Source organism: Hydra vulgaris, chromosome 07, assembly GCF_038396675.1.
Source record: "Hydra vulgaris chromosome 07, alternate assembly HydraT2T_AEP".
Taxonomy (NCBI): Eukaryota; Metazoa; Cnidaria; class Hydrozoa; order Anthoathecata; family Hydridae; genus Hydra; species Hydra vulgaris.
Window position 1 is genome coordinate 8,069,995 of NC_088926.1, and position 21,639 is coordinate 8,091,633.

The 21,639-nt window shown below is 25.8% G+C and overlaps 1 protein-coding gene across 1 annotated transcript in view; it reads left to right on the forward strand.

The window, feature by feature from the left end:
* LOC101235022 (sortilin) overlaps positions 1-21,639 on the forward strand; it is a 59,847-nt gene that overhangs the window by 19,799 nt on the left and 18,409 nt on the right. Inside the window, exons 8-18 of the mRNA XM_065800953.1 lie at positions 2,286-2,372; positions 8,235-8,299; positions 10,370-10,474; positions 10,842-10,902; positions 10,993-11,066; positions 11,280-11,358; positions 15,814-15,896; positions 19,025-19,142; positions 19,432-19,505; positions 20,374-20,465; positions 20,822-21,021. Of these exons, the coding sequence (XP_065657025.1) occupies positions 2,286-2,372; positions 8,235-8,299; positions 10,370-10,474; positions 10,842-10,902; positions 10,993-11,066; positions 11,280-11,358; positions 15,814-15,896; positions 19,025-19,142; positions 19,432-19,505; positions 20,374-20,465; positions 20,822-21,021 (1,038 nt within the window). The remainder of the gene's footprint in view (positions 1-2,285; positions 2,373-8,234; positions 8,300-10,369; positions 10,475-10,841; positions 10,903-10,992; positions 11,067-11,279; positions 11,359-15,813; positions 15,897-19,024; positions 19,143-19,431; positions 19,506-20,373; positions 20,466-20,821; positions 21,022-21,639) is intronic.

The following is a 21,639-nucleotide window of genomic DNA, read 5'->3' on the forward strand; positions in this document are numbered from 1 at the left end:
GATATTTTACTGCAAATATTGTTTTTTTTTGTGTGCAAAGAAATGCGGATTTTCCACTAAAAAACTATGAATGCATGTTTAGATTTTATTATTTTTGATGTCACACTGAAAAGCCTGCTGCTGGGGTTTTTGCTATATACATGTAGAGTGCTGCTACACTGACTGAGGGTTTGGCATGAGGGAGCAATCTTTTTTTTTATTATTCTTAATTTTTCTTCTTTTTCTGAAAATGCTGTATGCTATAGAGATAGGAAAAACTAGTAACATTAAAGAGTGAGGAAAAATTTGTAAAAAAAAAAAAAAAACTGCAGTACGTTTTCTGGTTCTACCAAACTCAGGTAGTCTACAAATAAAATTTCACATGCTTGAGTGCTCTGGAAGCGCTACAAGTAAGTTTGAAAACTTTCCTTTCTTATTTTATTTCTACACTATAATGTAAGTTATAAAAACAAGTCCCAAAAACTCAAAATGTTTACAAGACACTTGTAGTCATTTGCAATTAATGTCAAAATGTCAAAAATCAAGAAAATAAGTTAGCTATAATGCTCTTAGGTCTGCATACCTGCTTAACTCCTCTTTAAGATATCTAACCAACTACCATTTTTCTGTATAACCTACAAACCAACTACCATTCTGTATAATTTGTACCTGACTTCATCTAGAGATTAAAGATTCAAACCTATCAAATTAAATTTTTCTTGTTCTCTGTTTTTGTTATTGTTATCTTCAAAGTTTTGTAGTTCAAATACTGTTTTCTCTGATTTTAGCAGGTTTCATTTGATTTCTGAAAGAAGCGTAGTAGTAAAATTTATATCTCTCAATGGCTAATATGAAACTACGTGCGACAATAAAAACTTTTAGATCAAAAACAAAATTTCCAACAGCCACAAAAATAATTTTTACAGTATGGTAGAGCAATTATTTGACATAAGTGCAAACGATTTTAAAAACAAGTTGATGTCCTGCAATACTTCTGATACACACAAGAATTTACTTTTCTTAGACTATTAAAGATATTAGTTACTTAATTTAGTTTTCAAAAATTAAATCAAATAAAATAACAAATCTACTTATTTTTATAAAAAACCATTTTTTGTTGGTTTTTTTGTTTTTTGTTCATGTTTATGTTACATTAACTATTTTCAGCAACTTCTTTACCAGAACTAACAAAAATAAAATCATATCTGCAAAAATTGGTACAGAGCTTGAAGCAAGCTTTCAGAGGAAGGTTGATAAAGGAATACAAAGATAGAGTGCAGAAGAGTAAAAGTTCAATAATTTGTGGTTATAAAGAGGACATTGGTAAAAAGAGGCCAATTAACCATGGCTTGTTCTTTAATGATCAAATAAATCAATTTAACGATCCTAATTTTTCTGACGAGGAACCTACTGCACTAAAAAAATAGAATCACAATTTTGTTTTATTCATAAAATTATTTATTTTATTTTGAAATTATAAATAAGCGAGAATATGAACATTATTTGCCGATAGTGGAAGGGCATTTTAGATAAAATAATACAGTTTTTGAAGTAAATGTGCTATAAGTCTTGATGTTAATTTAGGTGCTGCATGTTTAATCGTTGGCTTTAAGGTTTTTATCGCAGTTAAAAATGTTCTTTTTTATGAGTCAAGCTTAAAAGACATCAATTTAGACCAATATCCTTCAGAATAGAAAAGGATATAAGCAGCGAGGTCTTGTTGAAGTAATAACTTCCACTAGTGTAAGAGTTGGTGATCTAACAATTTAAGATTTTTTATTGCTATTTTTGTCAATTATCTTAGAGGACATTTTAGACAGCTGAAGTAGAGAAATTCAAACTATTCCCTGAGAATGACATTGCAGGCAGTGATCATTGCTAACTCTTTTTGAAAGCTTAAGAACTTGTAAGTCAAGGGTTAACTGGGTTAGTGGTATTAAATGTGTTTTTTTTTTTTTTAAGATTGAACAAGAATTTAATTACAAACAAATGTTAATCTGTAAAAGTAAAATAAAGTTCATCCAATTCCTAATATTTAAAGAATTACTAGTAGCACTATTAATAGAAAAAAGCAGTTGAAATTTTGTGTCAATCTTATTAAATGTGGTAGAACAGAATAAGTAACTGCAATTTTTCATTTCTAAAATTTTCAATTTTTGATCCTATTTTGTGTCACCTTAATATATATGTATATATTTATAAATTTATATTTATATATATATATATATATATAATATATATATATATATATATATATATATATATATATATATATATATATATATATTATATATTTTATATTTTAGATCCAATTTTTTCTTTTTTACATATGATAACATCATCTTCTACAATAAAAGTATGGAAATCAAGTGATAATGGCAAGTCATCTGAAGGTAAATCTTTTAATATGACGTTGAAATATATTTAATAAAAAAATAGTTTAATATCCTTTGTACAATGATTGAAATACATTTCTGATAATTGTGTATCTTTCCAATAATCTTGGAATTTTTTAATTTAAAAAATCATTTCTATTGACATAAAATGAAAAAAAATGAATGACTTTCTATGCAATGTTACATGTTTTTATTAACATCAACAGGTACTTTTAGGCTGAAAATATACATTTACTGTTATTTTTACAAGTGTTTTTGCATTTTGTTTGAATTCTTGAACAAATTTTAATTAAGTTTTTGTCTTTAAAAAATTACTTCAAGGTAAAAAAAAATTGACATTTTTTAATTATTAATTTTGATCAACAGAAATTTCTGAGTGATTTCTACACAATAATTTAGACAATCAAATGCTCTTTGGACAAATATTAACAATTTCAACACTACAAGGGAGTTGTAGTGTTGAAATTGGTGTCCAATTAAAGTAGTTGTCCAATTAAACATTGTTTTCAAACAGAAAAATTCTTGCAAGAAAACTGTTGTTTATGTTGTGAATGCAATTAAAAACTGTTGTTAGTTACTGATTTATATAATAAGTATAAAAATAATAGTAAGAAAATTAATTTGAAAAATAACAAATGATGATTTAAAGAAATTTTTTTTGGAATGCCTCTTTTTCTGCCATTTTATTGCTAAAAAAAAAACAAATAATTTTACCCCCTTGAATAAAAGAAGAAAAAAATAAAAGTTCAGTGGAAATATCAAAATTATCAAAACAATAATTTAATTTTTTGAAAAAGCCCACACAAGACTATCTAGGGAGACAGCCCGCATAGCACGCCAAGTTCATTTATATATATATATATATATATATATATATATATATATATATATATATATATATATATATATATATATATATATATATATATATATATATATATATATATATATATATATATATATATATATATATATATATATATATATATATATATATATATATATATATATATAATATATATATATATATATATATATATATATATATATATATATATATATATATATATATATATATATATATATATATATAGTTAGTTTTTGTGAAGCTCATATTGCAACTTTCACTAAGGATAGCTGCGAGCTGTAGTAACATTAGAGCTTATCGAGGCTCGCTTTAAAACTGTTGACAGTTGGAGAACCGATTACTTTATCTGGTAACATATTCCATGCATTGGCAATGCGATTGTTGAAAAAGTGGAAACGAGCTAAATTATTGCTGTACTTTTCACAGTGAATTCTTTCTCTGTGATTTGCTCTTGGTGGAATTGTGATGAGAGGAAAGTGCCAGTTGACTATGTCGATGTTATTAACAATTTTATATTTTTGATGAGGTCACCACGTTTACGACGTTCAACAAGAGAAGATAAGCCAAGTTGTAAACATCTGGACTTGTAGTCTAACTTTTTTAGTTTGTCTGGTATTTTTGTGGCTCTGCGCTGTATTGATTCAATAGTTTGTTCATCCTTCACCATATGAGGGTTCCAAGCTGGAATTGCAAACTCAAGTGAAGGACGGATGTAGGTGGAGTAGAGTTGTTTCCATAAAGAAGCATCACGAGATTGGAAAGTGTGTTTTAGGATGCCTAGCATTTGATTTGATTTACATGAGACAATGATGGATTGGGTTCCTGCTTTAATATCATTGGTAATTTGAATTCCCAAGTCACGCTCAGAGGTAGTTGCTTCCAATGTAGTTCGAGTCGTTATTGAACAAGGGCCTAATTCCTCCATTGAGTACTTAAAAGGTGTTAATTTTTTTTGGCCAAAGTGCATGACCTTGCATTTCTTTGCATTTAGCTCCATGAGCCAAGATTTAGTCCACTGGACAATTTGGTCAATATCTGATTGGAGTTGAAGTTGAGCAGCAAGTGAGTTGACAATGCTTAGGATTTTAGTGTCATCAGCGTAAATCTTACAACTGTTTTCTTTGCTTATTACATCTGGCAGATCATTGATGAAAATAACAAATAAAATTGGACCCAAGACTGATCCTTGCGGAACTCCACTTGTCACAGGTAACCAATTCGATTGAGTGTCGCCAAGGATGACTGGTTGAGACCTGTTGAGTAGAAAAGCTTTTATCCAATTGAGAAGATTGCCTTCGATTCCGTACATTTTTAATTTGTAAAGCATTCGTTGATGTGGGACTTTGTCAAAAGCTTTAGCAAAATCCAGAAATACGACGTCAACTGGTAGCTTTCTGGCTATATTTCCAGTCAAGAAGTCTATTGTTTCAAGGAGATTTGTAATGCATGCTTTTTTCTCTAAAAATCCGTGTTGACTATCTGATAAAAGATTGTTTGAATTTAAATGCTGCATGATTGCCTTCTTAACTAATTTCTCCATTATTTTACACGGAATCGAGGTGAGGGATATTGGTCTATAGTTTGATGGGTTGATTCTGGAGCCCTTCTTAAATAAAGGTGTTACATTTGCTTTGGACCATGAGCTTGGAATTTCACCATTGTCAAATGACTTTTGAAAGATGAGAGTAAGTGGAGAAGACATTGAGGTAGAACAAAAGCGTAAAACGTGAGGACTGACATTATCTACACCAAGTGATTTAGATATATCTAGTGCTGAGAGTTCCATTAGAGTGGCCAGAGTATCAAAAGATATGCTATTGAGGATTGTGTTAGTTCTACGATCAAAACGGGGAAGATTGTCATTGGATGGCTCTTTGCTGAAAACTGATTGAAATTGATTGTTAAGTGAGTTGGCTATTGTAATTTTGTCAGAGCTAATGATCTCACTGGAACTAGTGATTCGCATAGATGAGATCTGATTTATTACAGAGCGTTTACTATTTATGTATGAAAACAGTCTTTTAGGATTACGCTTATCATTGGCAAGGGCAATTTCGAAAGATTTCAGAGAAGAATGACTTAATTTTTTAACAAACTTTCTAGTTTCCCTATATTCCCCAACCAGTGATGTGATTTTCCATTTTGAACTGACGTTACGAGCCCATAGCGATTTTTTAAGACGAATAAGAGATAATAGTTCTTTTGTCATCCATGGTTGTTTTTTGGGAGATGGTTTGTTTGGCATACGAAGACAACATTCATTGTATTTGTTGAGCCAAAGTTGGTAACATTGTTCTACATTTAAGTTTTTAAAAATAGATGACCAGTCAACATTATTGAATTCTTTGTTGATTTTTTCGTAGTTACCATGCTTGTATATAAATTTAGAGCTGTTGAAACGTGATAATTTTATGCTGGAAGCCAGTTTGTAATGCCAGGTGATGATATTGATCAGACAAACCGAGTGGAGGACCAATTTTGATTTCGCTAGCACGATATGAAGAGTCACATATGATGAGATCAAGAGTCTTTGTCATAGGGCAATTAGCAGGTTTGAAAGTAGGGACAGTGACGATTTGGTGAAGATGACAATCTTGAAAAAGAGAGACAAATGAAGAACTGAGACCAATTTTACTAGAGAAAAAGACTGAGTTGGAAGTCCAAGTAATCTCTGGGAAATTGAAGTCACCAGCTATGATGATACCGTTGTATTTTTTAGTCGATATTGAAGTTTTGGCATGGAAAATAGCACTTGAAATCTCTGAGAAGGCTTCGATACCGGAGGATGGAGGTCTATAAATGCAGCCTAGGAGCAGAGTTTCATTCAAAAGCTTTAGTTCAACCCATAACTGTTCTGAATAGTAAGGAATAAAATCTTTGTGTAGTAGGGATTCCTCTATTTTGTTTGAGATGATTTTACTATTTATGTATATAGCTACACCTCCTCCAATTTGGTTGCGACGGTCTGAACGATAGAGATTGTAGTTCTGAAGAGAGGGAGTTGATTGGTCATTGAACCATGTCTCGGTGATAAAAATAATGTCAAAAGAATTGTTTTCTGCAAGTACAGTTAGATGAGTTTTATTGGATTGAGGGAGGTTGCATTGGTGTAGAAGCACGAAAGATGAGATAATTTGATGGAAGAGCTGGCCTTGTTAAAGAATGTTGAACTAGTGAGATGTTGAGAGCGACTGAATGGCTTCAGCAGCTGATTTCCATTTGAGGAATGGATTCTTCTCTCTTCCATTGATGTTGACTGTTTTGGATGTGTCAATGCATTTGATTTTTTCGCTGCGGATAACAAATCGAAAGGGTTTGTCAAGTAAATCTTTTGCCAATAGTTCTGCATTTTCTGTAGCACGCTTTTTGTTCAAGTTGTTGAATGTTTCTTGTTCGAGAGGTGTACGGTCTGGGCGAATGTAGACAGATTTTAATTCATCTATTGAGGCAAGTCGCTTTGCATTAGATAAGAGATCATTGCGGTGCTCATTCGAGTCAAACTCAATGATGATCAATTCATTTGGTTCAGGTGCTATTGTAGTTAAACCGGTGGTGTTGTTGATCTTTTTTGTGAAATGCCCAACAACTTTAAAAGCAACATTATAGTTTAGTTTTTTAAGCATACTTTGAACTGAAATTAGCCTCTGATTATTGTCAAAGGATTTTGGAAGACCGACAACTATAGCTCTTTTTGATTTTGTTTCTACAATTTTAGCATTTTCGTTGACTGCTGTGATAATTGCTTTATTGGCTTCTGAACCGTGCTTGACTGCGCTTGCCCAGTTAAGAGTTGTGGTCAAGCTCGGAGAAGCTGACTTTGGCTGTTGAAAAAGATTTGCTTTTAGAGTAATATTTTCAGTTTCAAGAACAGATACGCGGGTGAGAAGCATGCTGACTAATATATATATATATATATATATATATATATATATATATATATATATATATATATATATATATATATATATATATATATATATATATCATTCATTTATACATATATATATATATATATATATATATATATATATATATATATATATATATATATATATATATATATATATATATCATTCATTTATATATATATATATATATATATATATATATATATATATATATATATATATCATTCATTTGTATATATATATATATATATATATATATATTTATATCATTCATTTATATATATATATATATCATTCATTTGTATATATATATATATATATATATATATATATATATATAAATATATATATATATATATCATTTATTTATATATATATATATCATTCATTTGTATATATATCTATCATTCATTTATATATATATATATATATATATATATATATATATATATATATCATTCATTTATATATATATATATATATCATTCATTTGTATATATATATATATATATATATATATATATATATATATATTATATATATATCATTCATTTATATATATATATATATATATATATATATATATATATATATATATATATGATGTATATATATATATATATATCATTCATTTATATATATATATATGATGTATATATATATATATATGATGTGTATATATATATATATATATATATATATATATGATATATATATATATAGTATATATATAATATATACATATATATAATATATATATAATATATATATATGTATAATATATATATATATATATAATATTTATATATATATAATATATATATGTATAATATATATATATATATATATATATATATATATATATATATATATATATATATATATATATATATATATATATATATATATATATATATATATATATATATATATAATATATATATATATATATATATATAATATATATATATATATATATATATATATATATATATATATATATATATATATATATATATATATATATATATATATATATATATATAAATATATATATATAATATATGATACATCGCTGTTTAGGCATTTTGGAGCATTGTTTCAACTTCGGTGTTCAAGGAGATTTTGTATTTGCTTCTATAAGCTTAGTAGGTTTCTTTGCATTATTTTTTTGTTTATAACTTTTTTATTTTGTGTGTTGCATAACATAGTTTCCATTATGAACACAGTATGGTGAACTAAAATAGTTTTTTTATTTCTCTTCAAATTAAAAAAGATAATTTAAATAAAATTCAATTTATTAATTTTTTATTATTATAAGTTATATATATATATATATATATATATATATATATATATATATATATATATATATATATATATATATATATATATGTATATATATATATATATATATATATATATATATAATATATATATATACATATACATATACATATACATATACATATACATATACATATACATATAACAATAAAATATATTAATAACAAGATTATTACAAATATGTGCAATAAACAAACAGGTTATTGTGAAATTTTTCTATTTTGCAGTAAACTATGTTGCAAATATGTTGACCATATGTCAATTATGCCAGAGGGGCACAGGAAATAAAGTTATGGAATTTATTGTTATAAAAAAAAATGTCACTAAATAATCGTTAAATTAATTTATCATTTTTCCTGTTATTATCCATTTTATATATTTTAAACTTAAAATAATTATATTAAATATAATTATTTTAAGTTTAAAATATATAAAATGGATAATAGCAGGAAAAATGATAAATTAATTTAATGATAATTTAGAGATATTTTTTTTATTATTTATAACAATTAATTCCATAAATTTATTTCTTGTACTTGTTAAATTTATTTCTTGTAATTATTAAATTTTAATTAACCTTTAATTAATATTTAAATTCTATTATTATATTAAAAAGAACTTTGAAAAATTATTTATATCAATAAGAAAAACAATGTTTTCTTGTTTTCATCTTGCACTTATAATAAATACTTTAAAATTATTTTTAAAACAATAACTTGTCATTTTTTTTTTTTGCTTTAAAAACATATTTTAAACTTATCTGATTTCATTTAAAATATGTTGAATACTTAATTTAAGAATATGTAGTATCTTAAAGTAACTGGTTACTATGTACAGGGATTATCTTTTTCTGGATATTTCCGGAATTCTAGATATTTCATAAAAATTTAATTTTTTCCAGATATCCAAATAGTTTTTTTGAAATACTAGTTAAAAGTTTTCTATTTAATTTTCTTATTTGTACACGTATATACATTACAAATTATTTGACTGATTCACCTTAAAATCTAGGGTAATTTAATTTAATAATTTTTTTATATGAACTACCTTCGTTTAATATGTTTTGTAATACTTTTCTTTTATATAAAATAAGGCCTGTTAAAACATAAACTCATGTAAATTCCACTGCTTCTATCCCTATTTAAGTCAGTCGATAAATGTACACTCCACTGTGACTATGGCTAAAACAGTTGATTTATGTACACATTGTTGCACTTTTTCTATGAAACTTTGAAAAAAAAAAAAGATAAACAACAATAATAGTTATAAACATAAAACTACTTTGAAATAAAACTTCAAAAAAAAAATTAAATTTAATTATTGTAACATCCATGGCACTATGCCACTGATTTACTTTTACAAAAAATTTAAATATTTAAACATATTTTTTGTACGTGCGTAAAAATAATGAATTTTTTTTGGAGACTTACTGAGGTTTTTTTGACAAATAGGATAATCTTAGTTACACAAAATGCATTTATATTTCCAAATGTTTCTAAAAAATATTTTTTTGATATTTTTATGAAAAAATATAAATTAAAAAATTTTCCGGATTTCTGAAATATGACCTGGATAATCTCTGTATGTAAAAATAACCAATTAACTGGCTAATAATAAAAACTATAACAACCGAATAACCAGTTAATTGGAATAACTGGCATTGCTACTTTGTAACATTTTTTTACATATGTTTTATGCAAGAAAAAGTACACTAAGATATTTTTTTGTAAATATATATATATATATATATATATATATATATATATATATATATATATATATATATATATATATATATATATATATGTATATATATATATGTATATATATATATTGAATTTTTTAAATTAAGCTTAACAGTTTTAATTTAGCCAAAGGTTTCTGAAATGGAGAAAGACGCACGGCTTCTGCATGTATCAAAAGATAGTGGAAAAACATTCCATCTTGCTAATGTTCCAAAAATAACTGCTGATATGGTAAATTTTTACGTTTTGCAATCTTTTTTAACTCATTTCATATTTTTTCATTTAAGAATTTAAAATAATTTAATAAAAAATAATTTTTTTAGTATTGTATCACAGTCTTTTTATTATTATTATTATTATCTCAGTTTTTATAAAGATGGTATCTAGGTTTATGTCAGAGAAATTTTACTGACTCTGCCTTAAATGTTAAATCAGACTTAGTAAATAATTCAAAGTGTTTACTACTTTTGCACCATTTCCAAATTTATTGTTTAAGAAATCTCTAAACAAAAAATTTTTAAATTGTGATTGTAGTTGAAACATTTTGATATTTTGGTATTTATTTTATGATTTAATACTTATATGTAAAAAATTTTAGTTTTATGCAGTGCTTGATATGAATAATGGAATGGTGTTTTTGCATGTTGATAGTGAGGGAAGTAAGTCTTCAGTTATTTGTAGTTTTTTTAGTTGTTTATGTCTATTTTAGCTTGAAACTTGAGTTGTTTTTTTTTTATCATTTTCTTTAGATACTGGCTTTGGAACATTGTACATATCAGATGCAGATGGAATAGAATATACTACCTCATTGGAAAATCACTTTGTTAGAATATTTTTTTTATTTATTGTTTTGTGTATTTATTTTTTTATTTAACAATTAATTCATGATAATTTGAAACTTAAAGTTGAAAATTATTTAATAATAATTTGCACCAACCATTAATACTAATTGCATTATAGTTTGATTGCTAACTGTAACTTAAATGTTATCTGTATTATAGTATACTAACTGTAAATAATAAAACTACTTATTTAGTATACTAACAATGGTGTAACTGATTTTATACGTGTTACTTCTATGGAAGGTGTTTATATAACACAAAAACTTGCACCAGGTATTATATTAGTTTTTAGAAAAATATGATACTTTATAAATTCATTTTTTAACTTAATTTCAATTTTAAATGCACTGAAATAAGTATGCTGTCATCAGTAATTTTTCATGCACAGCTAAATCCATATTTATTAACTTAACTTGTTTTAAATTTTAAAAAATAATTTTAATTTAAAAAAAAATTTAACACGTTTATCAATTAATATATTTTTCACAAAATGTCTCTTTTCCACATACGCTAATTATAAGTTAACTTTACAAAAACTTTTCTATTAAACTTTCTGATCTTACATAATACTAAAATAGCTGTCAACATGTAAATTAATGCTTTTATGTAATAAAATAAATTTATATTAGATTTAGAAAATTAATAACATATTAGTAGCGCTAAAATTTCTTTTAAAAAATGCTGGTTAAAATGGCGCAATAAAGTACAAAATTCTTCCTTAGTAATATATCCTTTTGGAATCATGTGAAAAACACATTCAGGTGGCTAATTATCCCCGTACTCATGTTTCGAATTTTTTCCTTTATACAAAATCATAGGTGGAATTTGTACATGCAACTACAGTAACAGTTTCTCCTCTATCTGCATGAGTAGCTGTGTGTACACGCTTTGCTCCTTTTTTTACCATTACTACATTAGTGCCGTTCATTGTTAATTGCAATCCAGATTCATCGACGTTGTGAATAAATTCAGGAAGGTGTGCCAAATTTAGTTTTTCATATTCTTTATCAACAAGATTGTAAAAGTTTTGAACAGTTTCAGCATTGAATTGCATTAGCCTACCATAACTCAAACTTTCACACTTTCTAGGAGTAACATCAGGATGGCTTGAGAAATCCTGCAAGCCAATCTTTGCCTGAAATTATTTATTTCAATTATGTAGTTATTTTAATTTTAATATTTCATTTAAATATATGGACAAAACTGATTTTGAATAATTTTTTTAAATTCGAATGTAAAATAAAAATTAAAAACTATTAAAATAAGTACCAGCAATTTCATTCTTGAAACAATGTGGCAGATTTTTTTGAGTACATATTTCATATGCATATTTTCTAAGTTGTATTCTTGTTATACCAAATCCTATTTCTTGAAAACAAAATACTCTTTTTTTCAACTCAGACTCTTTTGGGAATAATGCACTTTCAACCTAGTTTACGTTTCGGTGAACTATCCTTTCTTGTTAACCAGTCACTGAGAGTTCTTTGAGGAATGTTATAATCTCGTGATGCTGCTGCTACTGGATTTCCAGTTCTAACAGAATATAGTGCCTTTTTCAAATCCTATGGGTCGATCACTGCCAGGATCAATGATGGGTGGTGGGGGCACTTTGTAACTATCAAGGCCCTCTGGTTTAACAAGCAAATCTTCTGAATCGTCAGAAGTCATTAAACACACAGTCATAATCTAACATTTCTTCCTTTGCTTGTCATACTTCGAAGTGTTTAAAGCTTTCCATGCTTCCCCTGCCCAATGTGTAATCAAAATTTGTCTCTCTTTTGCAGTGTAGGGCATTTCATTACTGAACCATCTATCAGAATGATTATCTCTCTCTATTTTTGATATTCAATGGCAAAAAGTTTTTTCAGAGTGGTAGCATATCCTGCGTCTACTGGTTGCCAAAGATCAGTGACACTTGGTAAACCGTACCAGAGAAGTCCTTTAGCAGCAGCCACAGCATCTTTAAAATCCTCCTGCATCTGTCCCTTCAAATTGTCCAACAAAAGAACAAATTTATCGAGCTTTTGTTCTTTGACAAATGGAAGGAGTGCTTTATCACACCAGTGCTTACAATCGCTTTGGTCTAACCGAGCATTTTGTTGGAAGTAAATGTGAATATCTTTGTGCCATGCTAACTTTTCATCTTTTGAAATGCGTTTTCCTTGACCTCTAAAAATGGCTAGCTTTGGTTGCTCTCCTTCTGGCCGAAACATAATTTGAAAGGAACATTGCCTTTTTTCCAATCCTGAGCCCGGTTATGAGATCCATGTGTTATGTGTTGCACCTTGACCCTTGGGTACATACTCGTAAGTTTTCTCACCATGAACAACAAAGGGAAGTGGGCTCTGGTTAATATTGAGCCTTTGTCCAGATTGGTACCGTACCCATTTTTTGTCGTAACTTGGATCTTTAGAACCTGTTCTGATACACTTTTCTCTGTTTGTTGCATGCCATTTCTGTAATAATGGTTTCATTTCTTATGTTTCCTTTTGTTTCTTTGTTTCGGTCTCATTTTTAACTTTTTTTTTTTTTTGTAAAAATTGAACTATAACATAATGTTTTTTTTCCACGTTTGGATCAATGTTTAATTGTATGTTTCTAGCTTTACTCCAAAGCCAGGAAAAGTTAACAATATGACCTTTCGATCTGGCTTGTAAAAATTCTTTGTAAATAACTTCGTATAGTTCAAGATATTTTGTGGAATGTCTTTGTTTCTGAATGGAATGTCTTCCCTTCAGAAACAATTTGCGATAGGGTGATTCGGCATCTTTAATAATAGTTTCTTTTTTTTTAAGCCATCGCGAAATCTGACTTTGTGTTACACCAAGTGACTGCTATAGTTTCTTGGTTTGCCTCATAACCAAGGAGTTAATTGCTTCTACTTTAAAGGCAGCAATATATTGGTGGCGTTTCTTACCAGCTAATTTGCTAGACTCTTCACTTTTTTTGATTGCACTAACAAATCTGTTGACTTTGTTATTGAGCACATCTTTCACTGCTAGAGTGATAAGTTCTTCATTATTTTGAAGAGCTTGTGATTATGAATGTTTACAATCTTGTTTGCTGAATAATTCCATGAATAACTTTAACATGAAAAACTAGTCATATTTAACATGAAAAACTAGTCATATGAAAAAAAGTCTTATTTTTAGATACTAACAGTATCTGAAAATAAGACTTAAAAATAAAATAAGCATTTTGAATATGGTATTAAATAAAGTACACATTAAAAGCGAGAGAGAAAAATAAGGGAGAGAGAAATAAAACACTTCAGAGCGACTCTTAAACTTTATGTTTTTCTGTTCAAGTATTGAGGTTTAGGTTTTGCAAAACAATCACTTCATTACTTCATAAAGTCATTGCATTGCAAAGCATAAACTTTGATTTTTGTTGTTTTTGTTGGTTTAAATTTAGAAATATATATATTTAAAATTTTTAATTAAATAGAATTTAAATCTTTTAAATGGTTTGTCAAGGCTCATGAATATGCTTACAAATGCTTTTTTTCTCTCCAACTCTGAGTCTCCATATGCTTATAAGCGTTATGCTTACAAAAAAAAAACATGTACTGTAAACTCAAATTTTAAAAGTTTTAAAAATGATTTAACTTGATTAGGATCATGTCTTCCCCTACCGTGACTTTAAAACTTTGTATCTTCAAAATCGTAACAGATTTAAGTTTTAGGTTTTTGAATTAATAATTTATACTCAATTAATAACAAATTTATATTATTTGAATTTGAGTAACATTTTTAATGTTATTCTCTAATTTTTTTGTAAGATCTAGTACGTTTCTTTTTTTTGTTGCTGTTTAATTCTTTGCCATAATTTATAGCTGTAAGTGCTCCTGCAGTTGTTCGTCAGAATATATATTAACTTTTATAACTTTTTCTGAATATTTTTTTCCTTTTTCAAGTCTTGAATCTTATTATTACAATTCATTTCATATCATAAATTAAGTATAAAAAGCAAATGATTATTCCCAAATGTTAAATTACTTGGTAATTTAGATTATTTAAACTAACCTAAATGGTCTTTTAGAGAAAAAAAGAAACAAATAAAATACATCCAAAAAAATGTTTCCATAAACGATAAGTGCTAACTAGTATAATTTTTGTAATCACCTACCGTGTCAAGGGTTAAATTATGTTATACAAAAAGTGCTACTATTTTTTGATAAAATTTCAAATATTCAACGTTTTTACAAATATTTTATATTTAACAAAAAAAGAAAGTAATAATTTTTAACCGTAAAAAAAACAAATAAACTTTTTGTGACTGTAAAAGATTTTCTTAAGAAAGCAATAAAAAATCATTCGCAGATAAAAACATCTCAAAACTATGAAGAGAAATCTTTTTTTAAAATATATTATTACTGAAATAAGTTGGTTTTGTATAAAACAATACTAAAAAAAATATGTTAATAAAAATTTTTTTTTAATTCACTTATTTTTTCAAAAACCTTGGTAGGGGTTTCTTCACGGTAGGGCAAGTCATACTTTATATAATACTTTAAATGCAATCACTTAAGCAAATAATTGTTAGCATCAATAAAAATAAGAATTTTGCTTATTATTAAGAATAATATTATGGTAGTAATAATAACAATAATAACAATAGCAATAACAATAACAATAATTATAATAATAATAATAATAATAATAATAATAGTAATAATAATAGTTTATCTATTTTTTTTAATTTGTTTAAAGTCTTTGTATTTTTTAGATAATACAATATTAACTGTTATAACATTTGATAGAGGTGTTGTTTGGAATCCATTATATGTAGATAGCAAAAAGTATTGTAAGGTAATATTTTTTTTTACTATCATAAAATTTTTCTCACATTAAATTTTAATTTTTTAAAAAGTGTTTAATGAATAAAGTTAAACTGCTGCTTTTTAATTAAATACTGTAATGTATATGTAAAAAACATCTTAAATAATGTTTGGAGCAGTGTTTCAATTTTTTTTTTATATATATTATATAGTAAGGAATACGTTAATTTTGATACTAAGTCATAATGTTAATTAATATTGCCCATGACTGTATCTATGTATGTATGTATATATATATACATATATATATATATATATATATATATATATATATATATATATATATATATATATATATATATATATATATATATATATATATATATATATATATATATATATGTATATATATATATATATATATATATATATATATATATATATACACAGGTAGCTCGTGCAAAAACATAAAGCTCTTGTAAGAAGCTGTTTAGAGGAGCAGCTCGCATTGCTCACCATGTTCGTTTTAGGAGAGCTTTTCTCCGCTCTAGCACTCATTTACTCTTGCTGAGGCCTACATATATGTGTATATATATACATCTATGTGTATGTATATATGTATGTATATATATATATATATACATACATACATACATACATACATACATACATACATACATACATACATACATACATATACATATATATACATATACATATACATATACATATACATATACATATACATATACATATACATATACATATACATATACATATACATATACATATACATATACATATACATATATATATATATATATATATATATATATATATATATATATATATATATATATATATATATATATATATATATATATATATATATATATATATGGGCATTTCCGCGAGAAAGAGGGAAAAAAAAATTCAAAAAAGTTACATACTAAACTGCATAACTCTTTTTTATAAATATTTAAAAGTACCTTAAAGCGAAAAAGTTATTAAACAAATCATTTTATCATACTATACTATGGTTGTAGGGGATGTATAAACATGTTTTGACGCTTTCTTACAGTCCTGTTATGTAGAGTTAAAAGTTGTATTGTATATTCATAGTTAAGAACTTTGATAATGTTATAGTGGATTTTTTTAGCATAACTTACATGGTTCTTAACATTTATTTATACTTTTTTCCTCATATCATTAATTGCCTTGTTTTATTTGTTATTTTTTAATATTGGAATTTCCCTTATGATTGTCACAGTTATGACCATTTTGGCAAAAAAACATAAAAATGCTTGTAAAAATTCAAGAAAAAACTATGAAGCTCACCATATATCAATATCTTTGATTTTTTCCTAGATTTCCATATATATTTTGAGAGCGCGATTGCATTTAAAAGTTTTTTATTTTTAAATGATTGCTTATATTTCACATATCTTTTTCCTCTCTCTCTCTTTTTCCACACAAAAGCCTCTCCATCATAGATTAAATGTAAAATAAAATAAAATTTAAATGAATAAAGATATAATATTCATTATTTTTAGTGTTTTAAATTTACAAAATATTCATCAGGGTATTTTTATCAGAGAGAAAAGATGAAGTTTATAAAGCAAGATAACAATTAACAGATGACTTTAAAGATTGCAAATTATATGAATCAGGAAAACAAGATCTTGGGAGCGAATTCCAAAAAAGCTATGTTTGAAGAAGAAAAAAAGAATTTTCAGAGCACTTAGGAACAGTCATAGTAAAAGGATGAGGCTTAATTTGGGTTATGATTTCCAAGAAAGATCCGAAGTAAGAGTTAATCTTAGAAGACAAGGGTAGATGACTCATCAAGTACATTACTGTTGATAAATATAGGAAGATCTAGACTATTGCAATAACGGTTAGCTGAAAAAAGTTGAGTTTTATCTGAGTTAAAGTTCATCAGCTACTGAGAGCCCCATGCTACAGCAAAGTGAGATCTTTTCACTCAAATTCCTCCTCCAAAAATCAGAGAGTGTTGGCTTCTTATCAAAACAAGAATAAATGGTAGTATCATCACCAAACAATGCCACCTAAGATGTGAGAATTTCTGGGAGATCAATTAAAAATTAATATAAATTAAAAAAAGTATAGGGCTACAAGATGTTACCTGATACATCGTAAGGAGAAGACCAGCATGCCAAACTTTATCAAAGACTTTAGAAATGTTGAGAGTGATAGCCCTAACCTCTCCACATTTATTTAATGTACGATAAAACCTATAGGTTATTACTGTTAGCAAATCAGCAGTAGAATGAGAAGATCAAAATCCATATTGATGATCAGAAAGTTACTAGATTCAAGATTAAGTGTTTGTTAATTAAAGACTCAAAAAGCTTGCTTATGATAGTAAGAAGACTAATTGGATGGTAGTTAGGTAAGATTATTTTATTTTTGGATATATATATAATTGGATGGTAGTTAGGTCAGTCTCCAAAATTTTTTGAAAATAGGAGTAACAGATGTTGCAATTCGTTTAATGGAACTTTTTATCAATCTAATATCTTGATTCCTCTAATAGCATCCTACCTGATATAGTCGACAAACAGGTTACTGTTTGTCGACTATATCAGGTAGGATGCTATTAGAGGAATCAAGATATTAGATTGATAAAAAGTTCTTGTCTTAAGGTGAGGTAAGATAATCTGAACCAAGAGAAGTGGAATAGCAGATTTGCATTATTATAGACACTGTTAAAGATTCTCCAAGTATTGGGAACCTAATTTTTTAGACAAAATATGAGATTTTGTGACCTGAGAATAGCAGGCTTTGGCGTTACACAAAACTTTTTGAGTAAACCTAATGAGTAAATATTTTAGGATAAATGTTGCAGTCTCTGTCTCCTTTAGATCAAGATAGATCAAGAAAGTTTTACAAGTATTTTGTATTCTTTTATAGTAAAATGTTGAGCATATACAGGCTGGTATAGGAACATTATTTTGCATTAAATTTTAATATTTATGTATGTGTGTATATTCTAGGATTTGATGTAATTTTTTTTGAAGATTTATCTTTAACATTATATATTTTACACTTGAAAATGTTTATGTCATAATTAATCAGGTTTGTTTAGTAGAATGATTTTTTTTTAATTCATTTTTGTTTCTTTTTGTTTATTTTTAGAGCGAAGCAGTTAGCTGTAATCTTCATTTGCACATTTCCTATAGCATTGATGAAAAAGGTGTACCTGCTCAACCCCCATTGTTTACTGAAAATGCTCCAGGCATAATATTAGCTCACGGTATGGTTTATATTTTTATAGATATTCCGTGTTTATAAAACTTTTATCTAGTACTTTTAGTATTCTAAGATTATATTTAATTTTTTTTTTTTTCATTTTTATATATAATTTTAATTTAGTTTTTTCCTAATTTTCCACGCAAACATAAAAAATAATTAAGCAAATTTATTATTAAAATTTTGGTTTTTAATCAAAGAAAACCTTTCTTTATAATTAGCCTTATGAAGCTGCTGTGTTTTCAATAGTTTGACACAAAGTATGTTTTCAATTTTTGTTTTTGTTTTTTAAGGCCAAGCTGGTGATGCTCTTACTGGTGTTTCAAATGTTTGGCTATCCCAAAATGGTGGTTATAACTGGACGCAAGTATTTAAATTTTTTTGTTAAAGTTAATTTTGTATGTTTTACCACATTAGCTTAATATTATTTACTCTAGTATGGGTACTAGTAGACCAAAACTCTCCTCAGGTTATTAATAAACAAAAAGATCAACATGTTTTCAGTTATTTTTGATTCATTTTGAGTTCTAGTTCAAAAAACTACAATCATATTTTTATTAAACATGCCATCTTCCATTAAACTGTACATATGCATGTTTTGTAAATAATGTTGTACCCATACTCTAAGATTGTAATGATTGCACATGATTTTAATGTACTTAGAGCATAAAAAGTAATTTCCTATTAGTTAATAATTCACAATCATCTATGCTTGGCATGAATGTTTTATTTGGTGTCAGCATGTGTATTTTGCATTTATAAGTGATTATCTATAACAGTTATGAATTGTCGGAACTTTTCAAGCAAAACTGTTATTTTAAATGGTCAAGCATAAAATTAAAAATTTTATTACAATTTTAGATTATTTTTACATTTAAAAAAGTAACTTATTTTGATTTAAAAAAGACTTTTATGATTTATTGTTTTTATGAAGAAGAATTTATATATTTTACGAAACATTAAACTTGACAATCTCTTCGCTCCATAGTGATTTCAAAGTTGAAATCACTATGGATTGAAAAGTTTTTACTCAACATATTTTTTTTTTTAAAGTGTGTTAACATAGTTTATTATTATTGTAATTATTGATAACTTATGAGTTTTTTTTTTTATTGATGGCTGTTAATTGTCTATTTAATTAAAAAATTTTGGATCTTTTGTTTTTCATTTCTCTATTGTTATGCCTAATTTTTCATGGGTTATGTTTTTTTTTTTTTTTTTTTACTGAATTTAAGGTTGCTGAAGGTCCTCACCATTATGCCATTGCAGACAATGGAAATTTGATTGTTATATACCCTGAGACCAACTCAACAGAAAATTTTCTAAAGTAAATATATATCAAAACACTTAATGTTTGTAAATATATAATGTTTGTATGTGTGTGTATATATATATATATATATATATATATATATATATATATATATATATATATATATATATATATATATATATATATATATATATATATATGTGTGTGTGTGTATATATATATATATATATATATATATATATATATATATATACATATATATATATATATATATATATATATATATATACATATATATATATATATATATATATATATATATATATATATATATATATATATATATATATATATATATATATATATATATAAATTCGCTTATTAATTAAATAAAAATTTTTGTTTATTAGATATTCAGTAGACCAAGGTGACAGCTGGAACAATTATAAGTTCAGCAATGAAAGCGACCTTTATGTTAAGGGTCTTGTAGCAGAGACTCATTCTCTGTATAGAACTTTTAGTTTGTGGGGTTATAAAGCTCCAAAAAATGCTTCTGAACGTGAATGGTTTGTGATAACAATAAGCTTCAAGGATATTTTTACAAAAGAATGTAAACATTTTTTTACACTTTTTCATTTATTTTGTAATCATTAAACTATAAACTGCATAAATAGAGATAATAGTAATAATTATATTCATAATTAACATATATGCAAAAATTTATTATATGCAAAAATTGTTTTGTGCTAGAATAATAAAGATATTTCAAAAATGTGTTAAATATTTTTAATTAGGTATTATTAGTAATATTAGCATTTATAGATACCATGAAACCATATACCATATTATATATAGATAACATATTTTTTGTTGCAAAATTGTTAAAAAAATAATATTAGATGTGTTGCAGCAATTGTAAAGTAACCCTAATAAGATAAAAAATAAAACAATGATGATTGTTTTATTGTAAAGTTTAACTAAACCGAACTACACTAAAGACATAAAAAAATCAAAGCAAAAAAACATTAGATACCAAGTTTTTTCTAACTTGAAATATAACTCGATCAAGCGTACTATAAATATAATTAATTTTTTCATTTAAATGGTTTTTAAATTAGTGTTTTTATTTAGTTTTTTTGTTCAAATTGTTTTGCCACAAAAAGTGAGAGAAAAAATTTGGTTTAATAAGTCGAGTTATATTTCCATAAGTTTAAATATATTTTAAGTA